Source organism: Strigops habroptila, chromosome 12 (genome assembly GCF_004027225.2).
Source record: "Strigops habroptila isolate Jane chromosome 12, bStrHab1.2.pri, whole genome shotgun sequence".
In the NCBI taxonomy this organism is placed as follows: domain Eukaryota; kingdom Metazoa; phylum Chordata; class Aves; order Psittaciformes; family Psittacidae; genus Strigops; species Strigops habroptila.
Genome location: NC_044288.2, coordinates 20,556,559 through 20,572,226, shown reverse-complemented (window position 1 = coordinate 20,572,226; position 15,668 = coordinate 20,556,559). Strand labels below are relative to the sequence as shown.

Sequence of the window (15,668 nt, the reverse complement as noted above, 5' to 3'; positions counted from 1 at the left end):
GGCAGTGTTCAAGGCCAGGTTGGACATAGGGGCTTGGAGCAATCTGCTCTCGTGGAAGGTGTCCCTGCCTGTGGCAGGGGGTTGGAACTGGATGAGCTTTAAGGTCCTTTCCAACCCAAACCATTTTACGAAATGCAAAGTGAGGAGAAAAACCCAATAACTGGCTTGTGATTGTTAAATAGCAGAGCCTTGCCTTCTGCACGTCCCAAATCCTGCTACAACAAAGCATCAAAAAGCAACGCAGCAAACCCCACAGAAGTAGATGTAAAGATAACTGAGTCAAAAGAATTCAAGCATAACACTATACCGATATATTTCTGGATGCTGGAGTTAAATTAGCTGCACTAAAATAATCACACTGTTGTTTCCTAATCAGTAAGAACAAACTTTTTGGAATCAGCATCTGTGGACTGAAAAGACTGATGTTGTTTTGGGAAATAGTTTCTCCTCAGAAAGCCGGATTTATTTTTATTTTTTAATCCTTTTTTTTCCTAAACCAGCTGAAACACTCTGTTAATTCAGAAATAGTTTTCTGTTAATTCAGCAAATAGTTTTGAAGAAAACAAAAGTAAAAACTCAAGACAGTGGCTGTAGCATTCCTGAGTTCAGCACTTTGGTTCTTGAGCCTCCGTATTAAACTCATGTAAAGCAGCACTCTCACCCCACAGGATTGCTTTCCTCCTATTCTACTTCAGTGTTTGTAAAACATTTTTTTAAATTAACTATTATTTTTATTGTAAAGCCCTTTTTTTTCCTGTTGTTTCTACATTTGACAAACACTGACTTACCAGATGCATCCATTCCACATCAGTTCTCTGCATAAAGATGATTTTTTAAAGCAATGCAGCTGTTTTCTAGCCCTGGGCAGACATACATCTTGCATGCAAACCATGGAAGTCTTTTCTCCTCTGAAGTTTCAGTACTGCATGGAGAAATCATGTAGAGTAGCAGGGCAGGAGAGCTATAACTGGACCAAGATAACCAGGAGATTACAAATGAGAAGGAATAAGATCAAGAACTAAGTGGGGGAAGGGCAGAGGATCATGTCTGAGACACATCAGAAGATGTCAAGTTGGAAAAAGAGCTTGTGCCTAAGAGAACAAGCTCCTTTCTCATCCAGAACAGATGCCAGAAGTCCAGAATCCCAGTATCCCACTACTGTCAGCAGTTAACCATGAATCCCTCTGACAGTTGTGTTCCTCTCACACTCGTGATCAGCCGGATGACAATTGACTGCTGCCCCTTACTTCACTGCTCGAGTCAAAGGCACCTTGTGTGTGTTACCCCTGTGTACATCGTTGTGATTTTTGCTTTGACAGCTCTCTAAGAAGATCTTGCAAACTGTTACAGGCCCGCTGTGAAGAACACCGTTCAGGCTGCAGCAAAAGGGAGCAGCTCAAAAATCAAGAAAAATCTGAAATAAATTCCTGGGTGATGGAAGACCTTATGGCTTATGCACATGTATCATGCCACATAGCCTTTGAGTCCTCATCGCCATCTCCCAACACCCCTGTCTTCATAGAATCCTAGAATCCCAGGTTGGATGAGACCTCAAGGATCATCTGGTCCAACCTTTCTAGGCAAAGCATGACCTAGACTAGATGTTCCAGCACCCTGACAGCTGAGTTTGTCCAGCATGGGGAATCCACCACTTCCCCGTGTGGAACCACTACCCTTATTAAATGTGTAGAGAAAGGAACTCTCTGGTCTTGTTCAACATACACCAACATACAGTGGTCAAACAGCTGGACACAAATTTTGTTTCCTTTGCAGTTGGGTGCCTGATTGTACTTCCTACACACACCATATGTATTGTGGGAACTAAAATCTTCCCTTTTCCAACATCTAGATAGAGAAGCTTCAAGTTTATAAACTACATATTGAGCAGAGGCTGATGGCAACGTGCTTGTCCCTGGGATTCATTTAAGTACTTCAACACCTGTCGAGTGCTCAGCAGCTGGGCTTCAGCACTGAGCTCTGCACAGAGCCTTGCCCAAGGAGATGGCGATAGAGAAACTGCTCCGATTTCACAGAGCAGCCTATAGTTAGTAACTGATCCATAAAGATTAAGCCTTGAGTGTCCTTCAGTTCCTTGGGAGGTTTCTGAAATGCAAGCAGGAACCACAGCACAGCTACCATATCCTAAGTGATCCATGCTGCTGGGATGGAATACCATCCATCTCGCACACACACTAACAGTAAAAATGCAGCTACTGTGGCTGCACCAAGCAATGTCAGGTAGCGAGTGCTATCTTCAAGGGTTCAGAAAGAGCTTACAGGGATTTATAATGGCTCCTTTTCAAACAAAACCAGAAGTACAGTAAAAGCAGGAATGCACTTAAATCCCAGGAACAATCAAGAATATTTAATCCTCTCTTGGGTTTCACTTGTACATGGTTCAGCCACCAAAAATCTGAACTGCCCTTAAAAAGAAAGTCAAAATCATATTATTACAGCTGTCCCCATAGAATACTACACTTGCACAAAGTCATTTTATAGGGACTGTAATAGCTGTAATAATATACTATACTTGCAGAAAACCTTGAACATAAAGTTGTGCTACAGTATTTGCTTGATTTTTGTTTTCTTACGCTTTATTTTTCAAGTGTTCTCCCATCTGTTGTAGAAGTAAACTGATGATGAAGCAATATCAAACCAAAACTGACTATCTCAACTGCAGTGTGCTCCCCACTGTGCCTAGCACGAGTGCCAGACATTTTTCTTCTGTAAATAAGGATCATGTCCAGGTTATGGGTTAAAAGAATGTAAAGGGAAAGGTCTGAAATATTCAGACAGAATTCTGAAGCTTAAACTTGCAGCATAGCTCTGAAAGCAAGATGATGATATCAGTTCACAAATAGCTTAAGCAGAAGTCCAGCATAGTGGTAGTGTCTCAGGCTACGTAACAGGCCTTTCAAAAGAGTATGAAGTAACAGAATTGAAATGTATTTGGCAAGATGCCACCACTCAGATGATATCCCAGCCTCACGGATACGTACAGTACACAGCAATTCATCATCTCATACTATGTGGCACTGACATTTCTCATGTCAAACCAAAAATAGCTATAGCAAAAGTAAAATGAGCCCCACATGTGGAGGCCAGTAAGGCCTCTGCATGTTATACCCACTACAATATTAAACCCTCTACAATATTAACAAAAAAGACCAAAACCACTCCAAGAGACACCAAATTGAGGAACAACAAGTGGACTTTCACATTCACCAGCAGTGCTCGGAAAGCCTCTGGGAAAGGAAAGAGGCTCAAGATAGGGGTTCCAAGAACAAAAACCACACAACTGCTTTCCAAGAAGTGCAGAAGTACTGAACTAGGCAGACTTCCTCCCAGGATGCACATCACCATAGTTTCTCAAGCCTTCAAATTCCACGAAGGCCTGGAGTATCTCATCCTACAGAAGTGTATGTACTAGCACCCGCACACACCCCAAACCACCAAAACTCAAGAAGAAACAGAGCAGCTCTATCAGAAGCCAAAGTCTAAGTAGCAAGTTAAATGGGTTAAAGAAGAAAAAAAGAGAAGGAAAACAAAAAAGTTGAGCACAGAAATAGAAGCACAAAACTTATTTCAAAGAATGGAGCTATTCAAGCAAGCTGTCAGAAAAGCACTGACAGAGTTAACACTGATGCAGAGCTCCACCCTTTCTGGATAACTGAAGCCCACTAGAGCTCTAACCTTTACATGCTACACTAGGTAAAAGAAATTGAGATGTCATAAATATCCCTTTGCAGATGAATCCCCACATCTATGCAAGCCAATGAAGCCAACAAATTAAAAACTCTGCAATTCCACTTCATAGAACATGTCTTGTATGTCCAGAAGAACCATAATGACCACCTCCTCTGGTCTTCAGTGGAACACAAGATACCAGACTGCCCTTATTTTAACTCCTGCCCAAGAGCTGCTTTAGCCTGCTTTGCTAGCCCAGATTTCAGCAATGAATGCTCTGTTAATAGTTGGAGTGGGCTCCAGGAAGAACCTTGTGTCCCTGATGCCTGTTCTCCACACTAGGGAGTGACATGGCTCATACCAGAGCATTGCTGCCAATTGGCAACGCAGCCTTCAGCCCCATGGCACAGAACAGGCAGAGCTCACAGAAATACCACATCAATGAGTAGTATCAGAGGAAGAACACTCTCTTCATCTATATTTGCATAGCAACTAGTACAACAAGGCCCATGAAAAGCTTTTGAACACTATCATAATGCAAATATTTTTTCTGATGGTGCCTCTGCCATCCCGGATGAGCGAGAGCTGCCTAAGCCACCTGCCTGGTCATGGAAAGGTGAACAAAGGAAGAAGTACAGAGAAAGTAAATTGTTTAGGGCACAAAGAAGGTAAGCATCTCTTATTCCTAAGTGAGAGGCAGAAGCAGGAAGCAGGACAATGCATTTTAGCCAGCACTGAAACACCATCCGCAATCCACATCTGACTCACAAGCAGGATCATTTTAAGATAATACACTCCTTTTTAAGGTATCTTGAGGGAATCCTCCAAACAGGAGATTCTGGATTTGTATTTTTTTGGATTTTGTACTTTTGGATTTTGAAATAGGTTTAAAAAAAAATCATTGACTCCATAATTATCTTCTACTCTTTGTCTGCTCTGTGACAAAACCAAACAGAAAAAAAACCCTTATGAGTCGTCTCATGACTACTCCAAATATGACTGTTTCCTACGCCCACAGCCTGCCCGGGTCAAATCAGTCACCTCTTGCAATGGACCAAAATCTATCTCCTCTTTATGTACCAGTCACCAGCATCCCCACACAAACCCCACATTTAATTCACCTGCATGGGAAAAATGTATTTACTAGGAGCCAAGAAATGGGCTCTGTCACTCCAAACAGCTCCATTAGCCTGGGGACAACTCCATCTGACAACTCGCAGCAAAGGACAAGCTACAGACTAGTCTGGCTGCCCAGTCCTGCCACCTCCCTACAGCTCTATCTGGAGATTGCATGGTTTGATGGATCAGGGCACTTGTGGTCTGACTTGGCTCACTGCTCTGCCCTGCGATCACCCACTTTGACACAAGAAGGTGGAGTAAACAGAGGGTGGGGAAGAGGTCGATACCATCACCCCTTCTGGCAGCAGTCAGAGCAGATTTAGTTTCGCAAAACCACATCCCGAGCTGAGCAGAGTCATCAATGTTACCCAACTCATGAGAATAATCACAGTACTCTCCAATCAGAAAGGCAGAAACCCAGTGTGATATTTACCAAATAAGCTTGTGTCTCAGATGTGAAACCACTTTGTAGGGTCTTCTATCAGAGGTTGATGTTGTCAAACATAAGTATACTATGGAAATTAATCAAAACACGTTACTTCTAGTCGAAGGTGTTTCTCTTGACAGTCATACAACACATAGAAACACATTTTTCTGAGGGACTACCCAGAGGAGCTTTATGCTCACTTCCAAGGGTATAAAAAAATCCAGGCAACACCCATTAGATCCATTCTCTGGATGATACTGCAAAGGGAATTTCTGTAGACCATTTCTGCAAGCAAAGTTCTCAGCACATGAACTGTGCGCAATCTTTTTTCAAGGAGTCTGATGTAAGCTACATTGGAAATGACTGAAGCTGGACAGATCTCTGAAAGCCTTCTCACCAATGCTGGTTTTCATTAGAATGTTGCTCTGCTAGTGTAGGTTACAAACTTGCCAGAGGTGCCAGACAAGATCATCATGGCCAGGAGCAGAGCCTGCTAAGCCAACCCACACAAACCCAGTAACATTTATAACAGTCCTCTTTGGAGGCAGCCCCAAGAGCTAACCCCAAGAGCTAAACCCCAGTAAATCCTGCTGCATTCCCTGGCAGATTGCTGGAATTGAAAATGAAAGACAGAGAAAAATGACACAAATGAACACACTGAGAAAAACCTGGGGTGTTCTTTGCAAAGGGAAGAGCTGCCCAAGCAGCAGCCTAGAGGCCTCTTACACGCAGAGACTAGGGTGTCCCTGCACACAGGGCTGTAACCAACACCCCGCTCCACCGCAGAACCGGGTCCGCCCGAGCAGCCGCTCCCGGCACAGGAGGGAGCCACAGGCACAGGTACTCACATCCGCCCCACGCCCTCGTACATGCGGGTCTCGTCCACCAGCATCATGACCTCGGTGTCGGTGAGGTGTGCGTGCTTTTTCGTCTTGGTGAGCTGCTCGATCTGGATGTCGGCCAGCTTCACCTTCTGCTGCGTGTCTATCACCTTCGCCTGCAGCTCCGTGAAAGCCTGGGGAGGGGGAAAGAGCAGCGGCCATCAGGGGCGGCTCTCACAGGCCGCGACCCGCCGGCCCCGAGCGGCTGAAGCCGGGAAGCGGGGACCGGACGCGCCCTGGTGCGCAGGGGAGAAGGCGCCCGGGCCGGCGCTGCGCAGAACGCGGCGAGGAGCCGCTGAGCGCCGCGGCGGGCTCGTACCTTCTTCAGCTCCAGGTCCACGGGCGCTGCCATCTTGCCTGCGCACAGCGCCTGCGCGGGGGGGAGCGCCGGCAGCGCGTCCTGCTGTGCATGGACGGGGCGGAGCGGGGTGCCCCGGGCTGGGTGCGGGCAGGAGGGGGAGCCGAGGGGAGGTGCCGGAGGTCACAGCGTGGAGTCAGTGTCCGAGGCAGCAACCGGGCTTGGCACCGCGGAGTGAGGGAATGCTGCAGCTGGTGCCGTGCCCGGAGCGGGGTGAAGGGCCAGGCTGCTGAGCTGGGGCTGCTGGAGGCCACCCGCTGCCCTCGCCAGGAGCCCCACCGGCACTCAGCTCGGCCAGGCGCTGCGGCAGCAGCTCCTGCCCAGGGCAGGCAGCGGCGCGGTGCAGGCCGCCTTCCTGGCACCCCGTTCCTGCAGACACGGTGAAGCGAGCAGCCTGATCTGCCCTGCGGTACATGGGCATGCTGGGCAGGGCAGAGCTCCACACGCCCCAGCCAGGTTCTCCTATTCATGGCCACAAGCACAGCCATACCAGGGAGCTGCCCTATGGGCTTCATCCCTGCCTTAGCTAGGAAGAGAACATCCATAGGATTCTCAGCCTTTCCCAATCCAGAAGGAGCCAGCCCTTGGATCCAACCAGCTTCCCACTCTCTACTTCTCCAAAACATGTTTCCCATCTCTTGGCACGTTAAATTACCACCTGTGGGTAGCCTAGCCCGTGGAGGAGCAAAGTGGACCAGCACACATCGTTGCAGGGCAGGAGGGCAGCTGGGCACCAGGCAGCAGCTCCAGCTGCCTGCGGAGCTCTTCCCATGCCCACTGGGGTGGTGTGGAGCCCTGGGCATGCAGAGCTGCCACCGTGAACAGCTGGGAGGCAGCAGGGCTGGAGCAGGAGTGGCTCCAGGAAGGGGAGCAGCAGCAGCACAGCAAGGTAGGGGCACAGTCAGATGCCCTGGAGCAGAATGGTCTCCTGCACAGCAGCTGGTGACATTATTTCCTTGATAGACATTGGAAAAAGCCAAAGTTTGGAGTCTCTGATTAAACTGGCACTCCCATAGCATGAAGGTTCAAAGGCAGCAACTTGGTTCCCCAGCTCCGAGGCTCAGGCCACTGCAGCTGCTTTTACTCCCCAGGTGATAACACAAAAGGGTGCCTGTTGTCAGTCACCTGCTTCCCAACCTGCCCAAGCCATGTACTTTAGCCTTTCTATCTCAGGAAGCACTGGAATGCCAAAGTATTGCTGCATTCCCATGTCCTAGACTTTGCTATTGCAAAACTTACCAGCTGTGCAAGAGGGATGAACCTACATGCTCACTTCCCAAGCAACCCTTCCTCCGGTGGGCATAAAGCTTATTTCAGGCTTTACCAGAGCTGAATTTTGGCTAAGTTAGGCCAAAAAGCTCTGCAGGCTGCTCACTGCTCACACTTTAGTGCACACTGTAGGAGCAGGAATGGAAAGCAGTAGCTTAGCACTCCCCTTTGAAAACTAAAGCTTGACATCTTCTGAAGGGAAAGGGGATGGATGAAAGCAGGTTTCCTGCAGGGGAAGTCCTTTCTCTGCTTCAACAGCCAGCATCTCACCCTGATCTCAGGTCTTCCTGGGGAAGATCAGGGAAGAGGAAAGAAGTGGCCTGGTGGTTATTTCTACTGCAAAGTCAGGAGTCAGTCCTGAACCGCCATCTGAAATGATGCTTGCTCGAAAGACCCCAGCCCCGAGAGCCTGCAGCCACCCAGGAACTGCTTAAAACTAGGAATCAGTCCCATTTGGATTAACCAGTGGCCAGAGGGGCTTCACTTATACCTGCTTGATGAGTGGACACCCAGACATCACATCCCTCCCAGGGCATCTGCTGTCAAAGACGTAAAAGAAACACACATGGGCCTGGCGTGGCTGCAGGTCAGCCACTGCCACCAGCCCCTTGTACCACACTGCTCTGTTGCACCCCAGAATGGCACAAGCAGCTCCTGCCCTGCACTCAGGATCTCTGCCACTGTTTGCAGATCCCCACTAGCCTTCAGAGGTCTGACTCCTTTCCAGCTCCATCATTAAATGAACAACCCAAGTGTTTGTAACAAAGTGTTATTTATTAGAATATTACATCGCACTTAAAAAATGAGGGAGGTCTGATCCAGTCATCTTGACCTACATGAAAGATGCAGGGGCCAGACCTACAATAAATATAAATACTATGTACAGTTTATCTAAAATAAATATATAATTTAAAATGAAAAGTCTCTTGTTAAATAGCTGTTACCCTCCCGCCCCTCCTGCATCGCAGCAAGCCCCGAGCCCGCTCTCCTCCTTTCACAGCTTGTTCTCGGCGTGCACCACAGCACATGGAGAGCTGCCGCTGGCCGGTCCCTCCTGCTCCACACAGCCAGCGAGCACCTCTCCGAGCTCCATTCTGGAGGTGGCCACGGAGCTCCCTGCAGTGACGCCGCTGCTGGATCAGCCCTGGAGCAGACGCTGTCCCACTGCTCCAGCCAGCACCCAGGAACAGCACTGGCTCCATGGCTCTCGCCTCTTCCAGGAGGTAGAAGTGCATTAGTGCCGACCCCTGCAAGACAACAGCAGGATAGCTCGTAACACAGCCCTGGGCAGTTTCTGCATGGTGAGAAGGTGTCCATCCCACCTTGGGAGAGCCCACAGCAGCCCCTGCAGCAGCCACTTGCTGCCTTGCAGTGCTGGACTCAGGATGGGAGCCAGGATGCCAGGGGAGCAGTGGGTAAGCATCTCACCACACTGCCCTTCCAGGGACCACAACACTTTGTCCCCTGGACGCATCCACGCCAATAATCCCCAGGGCAGAGGGGACAGTGATGAAAAGCCTTGTGCTGAATCCCCTTCCCCAAAATTCAACTCTGATAAACAGCTAAAAAATTCCCACCTCCCAGCGCTGTTACCGACATCACAGAAATTCTTTGAAGGCATTACCTCATCCCCACAAAGAACAAAGTTTTTCCTTTTTGTGTAAGAAAAGAGAAGTAGCTGTGATCTGTATGGGCACATCTAACGTCAGGGCTTGGACCAGAGCAGAGGAAGTCTGTAAGCTGTCCAGCACCCAGCTACGGGGCCACCACCCAGCCAGAGCAATGTCACATGGGGCTGGCAGCAAGATCCCCATGCCCAGCTGCAAGGCATTGCACTAGTGCAAGTAATAAGCAGAGTAGGAGTGAAAAGGAAGGGGTTTTTTCTATATATAAAAATAGAGGCAATATCTAAAGAGCGGAAGTGACTCAGAGGGTCAGAGAGGGAGCAGAACAGAGTGGGAAAAAAAAAACCCAGAAGCATCTTCCCCACTGTCAAATGTCCCTAAAGCATGCAGAGACAAGGCAAAGCAGGGACTTAAGGTTTGAAAGGAGGAGGTGATAGTGGCCAGAGATGTCAGGGGGCAGGGGCTTGAGCAGGAAGGAGAGGGAGAAGGGCTAGAGCCCCACAGAGCAGCCCAGGCTCTTAGGCTAATCCAGCAAACTGCTTCTCCAGGCTCAGACTGCCTTCCACTCTTGCGTGGCTCTGGCACAGGATCCACACAGTGGTCACAACCAGCAGGAACAAGCAGACCCCCCCCAGCCCCACCGCTGCCCCATGCCCAGCCAGGGGCTCACCTTGCCAGCACCCGGCATCCTCAGTGATTCACAGTGATGCCCAGCTTGATTTTCTCTTCGCTCTCTACATCGTAGACACCCCTCTTGTGACACCTGTGAAGCCAAGCAAAGAGTTACTCAGGTCATGGAGATGTCCCTCCCACCCTCACCTCCATATGGTCTTCCCAGGGATGCAGGTCCAACAGCTCAGCCCCCTCCCACCCACCTGAGCATCAGCAGGGCTGCAATGATGATGAGACAGAGGGAGGAGAGGACAACAGCAACGACAGCCAATGCTGTGGTGTGGTCGTATGCACTGGGGGGGTGCTCTACAGGCAGCGAGAGGCCATGGCATCTCTCTCCGTGATATCCTGGCTGGCATCTGGGGGAAAAGAACAGTTTTAAAGGTTGGTGGTCACCAAGCACAGAAAGTCATTGGGTGCCTCACACCCCTATGGAAAGGAGCTACCTCTTTGCTCAGCCCTAGCCAGCACCCTACCCATTCCCCCTGGTCCGAGCTGGGAGTTCTGGTGTCACCATCACCTCCCCAGTACTGGTAACTTTTCTCCTGCCCCAAGCACCACATGAAGATTCCTAGAAAGGTTGAACTCCCCACAGTAGAATCCACCAGGGTCTGTGGTCCTCCCAGTCATCCCAAGGCAGAGCCAGGCTGCCCAGGCTACCTTTGGAAGCAGGAAGTCCCATACAAGGGAGCAGAGAGGCAGCCAAACCAGAGCTCAGAGCTTCCCTCGGAGCAGGATGTCCCTGCACACCCTGCCAGCCAGAGAGGTGCCACCTCCCTGCAGACTCAGGAGGTTACTCATAGAACAGAAATAACAGTCCCCAGCAGAGCTGGAGCCGCCAACCCTGCCTGGGAGTCCAAGCGCGCTGATGCGACCAGATATAGATATCTCTATATCTGCTGCCACTGCCCCTCAAGCTTATCTCCAAGACAGGGTCTGAGCACAACCCTCCAGCCTGGCTCACAACACCACCACACACCACGTCACCTCCCAGCCACAGCAGCGGGGCTGGGCACAAGGCAGATGTGCAGGACCCAGCCTGGCACCATCCTCACCAAGGAAGCAATGATCCAGGAGACCCTGCGGCACGGGCAGCCAGCTGCCAAGTGACACCAGCCAATGTCAGGCCTCATTCTCAGAGGGGACTGGTCTCTGTTCCTAAAAACCATGGTGGCTCTGGAGACATGTCATCCAGGGATGGGCCACCAGGCCGGAAAACCCCAGCCGACCCCTGCAGCTTCCCTGCATTCCCAGGTCCTCTCCCAGTCCCAGGGATCTGGGAAGGGACACCATCCCAGGCAGGGGCAGGGGGTGCTGCACCTCACATCGCCCTGGGTCCCCAGCCCAAGCTGAGCGAGCAGAGATCTCCTCTTGCTGGCAGTCCCGAACCCCCTGTGCAAGGGCCCAGCTTCATGACACCTTTCAGGCAGAGAGAAACTAAGCGGTTCAAGGAGCTATGCGGAGCCTGATCCCTGCGGATTGCAGGGCACAACATCTTGTGGGCACCATAAGCCAGGGAGCTATTATCTTCCCTGGGCTCCAGGCGCAGGGCTGGGTGGCTCAGAGGATTGATAGCAAAGAACAAAGCCTCTTACGTATCTGCCAGCTTAATTCCTACCCACATCAGTGGGGATCAAACCTGGCTATTTCCCACAGCAGCAATGGGTCCTTCACGGCAGCAGGCAAACACCTTCTCTGCTTGCCTTGCCTAGTCCCTGCTCTCTACCTGCACCCCAAAGAGGTGGCAGGGGATGGGGATACACAGCTCTGTCCATCAGGACTAAGGGACAGTTTGGCCATGCCTTTGGCAGACTGTCCCCAGAGGTTCTACCTCCAACCCTTGCTGGTGCCATGGCAGAGATGCTCTTCCTGCCTGCAGCAGTACGTCCTGACAGGCACAGGGGATCCTGAGCTCTCAGCCAGGGCTGGCACCAGTGAGGGGCAGCAGGACACAAGGTTACACAGTCAGGATGGGGTCTCACAAACTAGACCTGCAGAAGACTGGCTACAAGGCCCCAGCCCCTGCTCACCATCCTCTGACCCCCACTGCCACAGGTCTTGTGCAGCAGCTCAGCCAAGGCTCAGGGGACGCTAGGTCTACGTCCATGGTGGATTTTGATGGGGGATGGACACTGCTCAAGAAGCACAAGGAAGAGGCCAAGTCAGAGCCGTCCCTGCATGGACATGGAACACGCACTAAAAATATCTCCTCTGCTCTTCCTCTGCCTGGCCTGGAGAATTGAAGGAACCGTGACTAAGGCTCCCCCGGCACACGCACATGCCAGCAACTCACATGCAAGAGGGAGCTCCCAGCTCTCGGATGTATTTGCATTCGCCGTGAATACAGAAATCCTTGTACTTCCGCAGGCACGGGTCTCTCTTCTTCCCCTGGCCTTTGCCTTTTCTTCTTTTATTCCCGTTCCCTTTTTTCTTGGGAGTAACCAGGCCTTGAGGCTTCGACAGGAAAGCAACTGAAAAACAATTTGGGAAGCAGAAAGCAGCGGTCAGATCACCTCCGTGTATCAGCCAAAGGGAAGGCAGAGCAGCAAACCAGCTCGGCCCTGGCGCTCCCACAGCCCTTTGTGCAGCGGTCTGCCCCCGAGCAGAGAGTTTTCTTTCCAAATATCATGGCCTTTCCGATTCATAAGAACAATTCTCAAGGAAATAAAGGAATCGGGCTCGGGGTAGGGGGAACAGAGCTTTATGTATCTCAAATGTTGCTATTATGTGCACCAGTTTCCACTGAACATAGAAAATTGATAATTGCCCCTTTATCTGGCTTTTATTTCCCCGATGAGCGCAGTCTTTTGTAAGACCCTATTCATGGCTCTAATGGACTCTCCTTCCTGTGGTTACAAGGATGCCTTGCACACCCAGAGCGGGATTAAGAGAGCAAGTCTTGCTTAAGTTTTGGTTTTGCAGAGCCAAAGAGATGGCAAGGGCAGCATTCCCAGGAATGACAAAGGTATGTTTTAATTGCAGTGCAGGGACCGGTAGCTTTTGGTGCAAGGTCAGCTCCCTGCTGGGTTGGTGGGGACCAGAGTGCCAAACTCCTCACATGGACATGGACCAAAACAAGCAACATTACTGGAATAGTTCTTAGGATGTGCCCAAAAAATCAGCCCCCAGCTTGGTCTCACAAGGTGCCAAGATGCTGGAGAGCATTCATACTCCAGGATTGACTTTTGGGCTCCCCCCGAACCATAGCACTCAACTCCAGTGAGCCCGGGGAAGCATGAACTGAGAGTTCATGGGGAAAGGATGGCTGAGTCCAGCCAGCAAGTTGTAACCTGCCCAGTTACTCCTCAGCCACCTCCTGACGTAACCGGGTGCTGGAGCACACGGCTGCACACCTAGCAAAGTTATTTCTTGGTTTCGACATCCTCGAGATTATGCCTGGAGAAAACTGATACTCCAGGAAACTTGTGGCTTGGAGAAACCTCTGGATCCGGGTGAGGCCGCATCCCCTCTCCTGGAGGTTATCTCAGCAGACACACAGCGCTGCTGACCCCCTCCAAGCCACCTCCACTCTAAGCACCCCAGGGTCTGTCCCTTAGAACAGTCAGAGAAGACATGGAAGACCTTGCTGGTAGGAAAACTGGTCCAGCCCAGGTGGGCAGGGAAATGCTGCTGCTCTCCGCCTGCTTAGACATCCTGGGGGCCATGGTACAGAGGAAGGTGCTTTCGACACAAAAGGCAGATTTTTCGGACCATAACTCAGCTAAAGACATCAAAAAAGCGCTCCAAGCGGCTGCAGCCTCTGTAACCAGACATCCTCCATGCCCACAGCCTGTCCCACAGACCAGGGTCAGCCTGAATTACACCTCCAACATCCCTTGCTCCTCAGGGGGATGCACATAGGAGCATGCTGCAGCATCTCCTCCCAGCACGAGGGCTAACACTCTTTCTCAGAGGGCTGCATTCCCTTGGATGTGAGGGGGTCAGCTTGGCTTTGCAGGGGATTTTGTCACAGTCTGATGGAACAGCCAGAAAGCAAAGAAAAACGTGGGGAGAAAAAAAAGGGGGGGTGGGTGGGAAGGGAGAACAAACTGTGTGGGGCAGAGGCTGCTCCCGCTGGCGCCAGGTCACTGGTCTCAGCATATCACATGTGCGAGGCACAGGTACAGGTCACCCAGATCAGCCTGTGACGGGCCGCCCCGTCGTGCCTGCGGCACTCTCGGTCCGGGCTGGGGCAGAGCAGCCAAGCGAGTGCCCGGCGAGCAGAACGGAGCGACCGATCCCCGCGCCGGATCCGCCGCTGCCCGGCCCTGCCCCGGTATGAGGAGCAGCCCGGTGTGGGCGGCGGGTGAGTCACCGCGGTCCCCACCGCGGACACCACCGAAGAGGCAGCGCTGGCCCACGGGGCTGCGCAGGGGCTGCCGTGCCCCTCGTCTGCCGCGGAGCTGTGGGACCAGGAACCCTCGGGACCCCTGTGCCGAGGGAGCTCGGGTACATCCACAGCACCGGCACAAGGCGAGGAGCTGTCGGAGCCCAGTTGCCCGTCCAAGCGCCCGCCCGCCGCTCCCCAGGACCCACCGCCCCGCTCCCCATCCCCGCCCGCCCGTACCTCTCGGCAGCTCGCTGAGCTCGTCCCCCGAGGCCGCTCCACCGCCCTCTTTCTCCGGGCTACCGCCGAGCAGCGGAGCCGTAGCCGGGACCGGCGCTTCTCCGCCGCCCTTGTGCAGCACTTCGTTGTGTAGCTCGTCCCGGCCCAGCCCGCCCGCCGCCGCCGAGCACACTGCGGGAGGGAGCGCGGTCAGTCGGGACAGGATGGCCGTGCCCGGGACCCCCCACCCGCGACCGGGACCGTGGCCGCGCTGCCCGGGACCAGGAACTCCCACGCGGGACCGGAGACCTGCCCGCGTAGCGCAGGACTCCCCGCCGACACGTGTCCGGCGCTGGGGCCACGCTGCCTGTGCCCGGGACCCGCCAACCCAGGACGGGACCGCGCCTCACACGACCGTCCTCCCCAGCACGTCCGGTACTGGGGCTGCGTGGCCCATGCCTGGTACCGGGACCCCTTACCCGGGGCCACGCTGCCCATGCCCGGAACGCCTCAACCCGTGCCCGGGACCCCGCCACTCGTGTCTGTACCTGCCGCTAGCAGCGCGTGGATCAGCACTGCCCGCCCGTCCATGGCCCGCGGGCGCTTTCGTCCCGGCACTGCCGCAGGTCCACTCTGCTCCGCTCGGGCCGGCACCGGCAGCCGCTCTCCGGCGGCGCGGCCCCGCGGCGGGTAGAAGTCGGCGGGGCGGGGGGGGACGGGGGGAAGGGCGGGGCTTTCCGTGGTCCCACCCCCGGGAAGGGCTTCCCCGGCCGCCGCGGGGGGGTCCGGAGCGGGGGAGCATCATCCACTCCCGCACCGGCACCGGCCCCGCCGCGTCCCCAGCGTGGGGATCCCGCGGAGCCGCTGACCCCCTTGGGTCTGCGCTGAGGGCTGGGCTGTGCGGGGCAGGAGGTGCCTCAGGGGCAGCGGGTTGGGCGCTTCATTGACTGGCAGGGGAAGAAGGGGGGGTCACAGTGAGTGCACTGTGCGCCCGCTGCCCGGTGGGACCCAAAGGTGGGCTGGGGGACTTTGGGAAGGAGAAGGGACCCCGCAAGAAGAGCATCAGGCAAGAGGCAGGGTCCCA

General features: G+C 52.9%; 2 protein-coding genes across 2 annotated transcripts in view; both read right to left on the bottom strand.

The window, feature by feature from the left end:
* PFDN1 (prefoldin subunit 1) overlaps positions 1–6,686 on the bottom strand; it is a 32,338-nt gene extending 25,652 nt beyond the window's left edge. The window contains exons 1-2 of the mRNA XM_030503850.1: positions 6,434–6,686; positions 6,082–6,248 (exon numbers count right to left, since the gene is read on the bottom strand). Coding sequence (XP_030359710.1) covers positions 6,082–6,248; positions 6,434–6,466 — 200 coding nt within the window. The 5' untranslated portion in view covers positions 6,467–6,686. The remainder of the gene's footprint in view (positions 1–6,081; positions 6,249–6,433) is intronic.
* Positions 6,687–8,494: 1,808 nt separating this feature from the next.
* On the bottom strand, positions 8,495–15,290 carry HBEGF (heparin binding EGF like growth factor). The gene is made up of 6 exons (XM_030503833.1): positions 15,133–15,290; positions 14,606–14,776; positions 12,332–12,509; positions 10,242–10,397; positions 10,037–10,129; positions 8,495–8,988 (listed from the first exon to the last, which is right to left on the bottom strand). The coding sequence occupies exons 1-5, from the start codon at positions 15,173–15,175 to the stop codon at positions 10,057–10,059; spliced, it is 621 nt and encodes a 206-aa protein (XP_030359693.1). The 5' UTR covers positions 15,176–15,290; the 3' UTR covers positions 8,495–8,988; positions 10,037–10,056.
* Positions 15,291–15,668: the final 378 nt, after the last annotated feature.

What these genes read in the sequence shown, in the direction of transcription:
- HBEGF (XM_030503833.1), bottom strand. Translation starts at nt 15,175, where the DNA reads ATGGACGGGCGGGCAGTGCTGATCCACGCGCTGCTAGCGGCAG. An exon ending in GCTCAGCGAGCTGCCGAGAG is followed by an intron (nt 12,510 to 14,605) that starts GTACGGGCGGGC and finishes ATTGTTTTTCAG; the next exon opens with TTGCTTTCCTGTCGAAGCCT. An exon ending in GCAGCCCTGCTGATGCTCAG is followed by an intron (nt 10,130 to 10,241) that starts GTGGGTGGGAGG and finishes TTGGCTTCACAG; the next exon opens with GTGTCACAAGAGGGGTGTCT.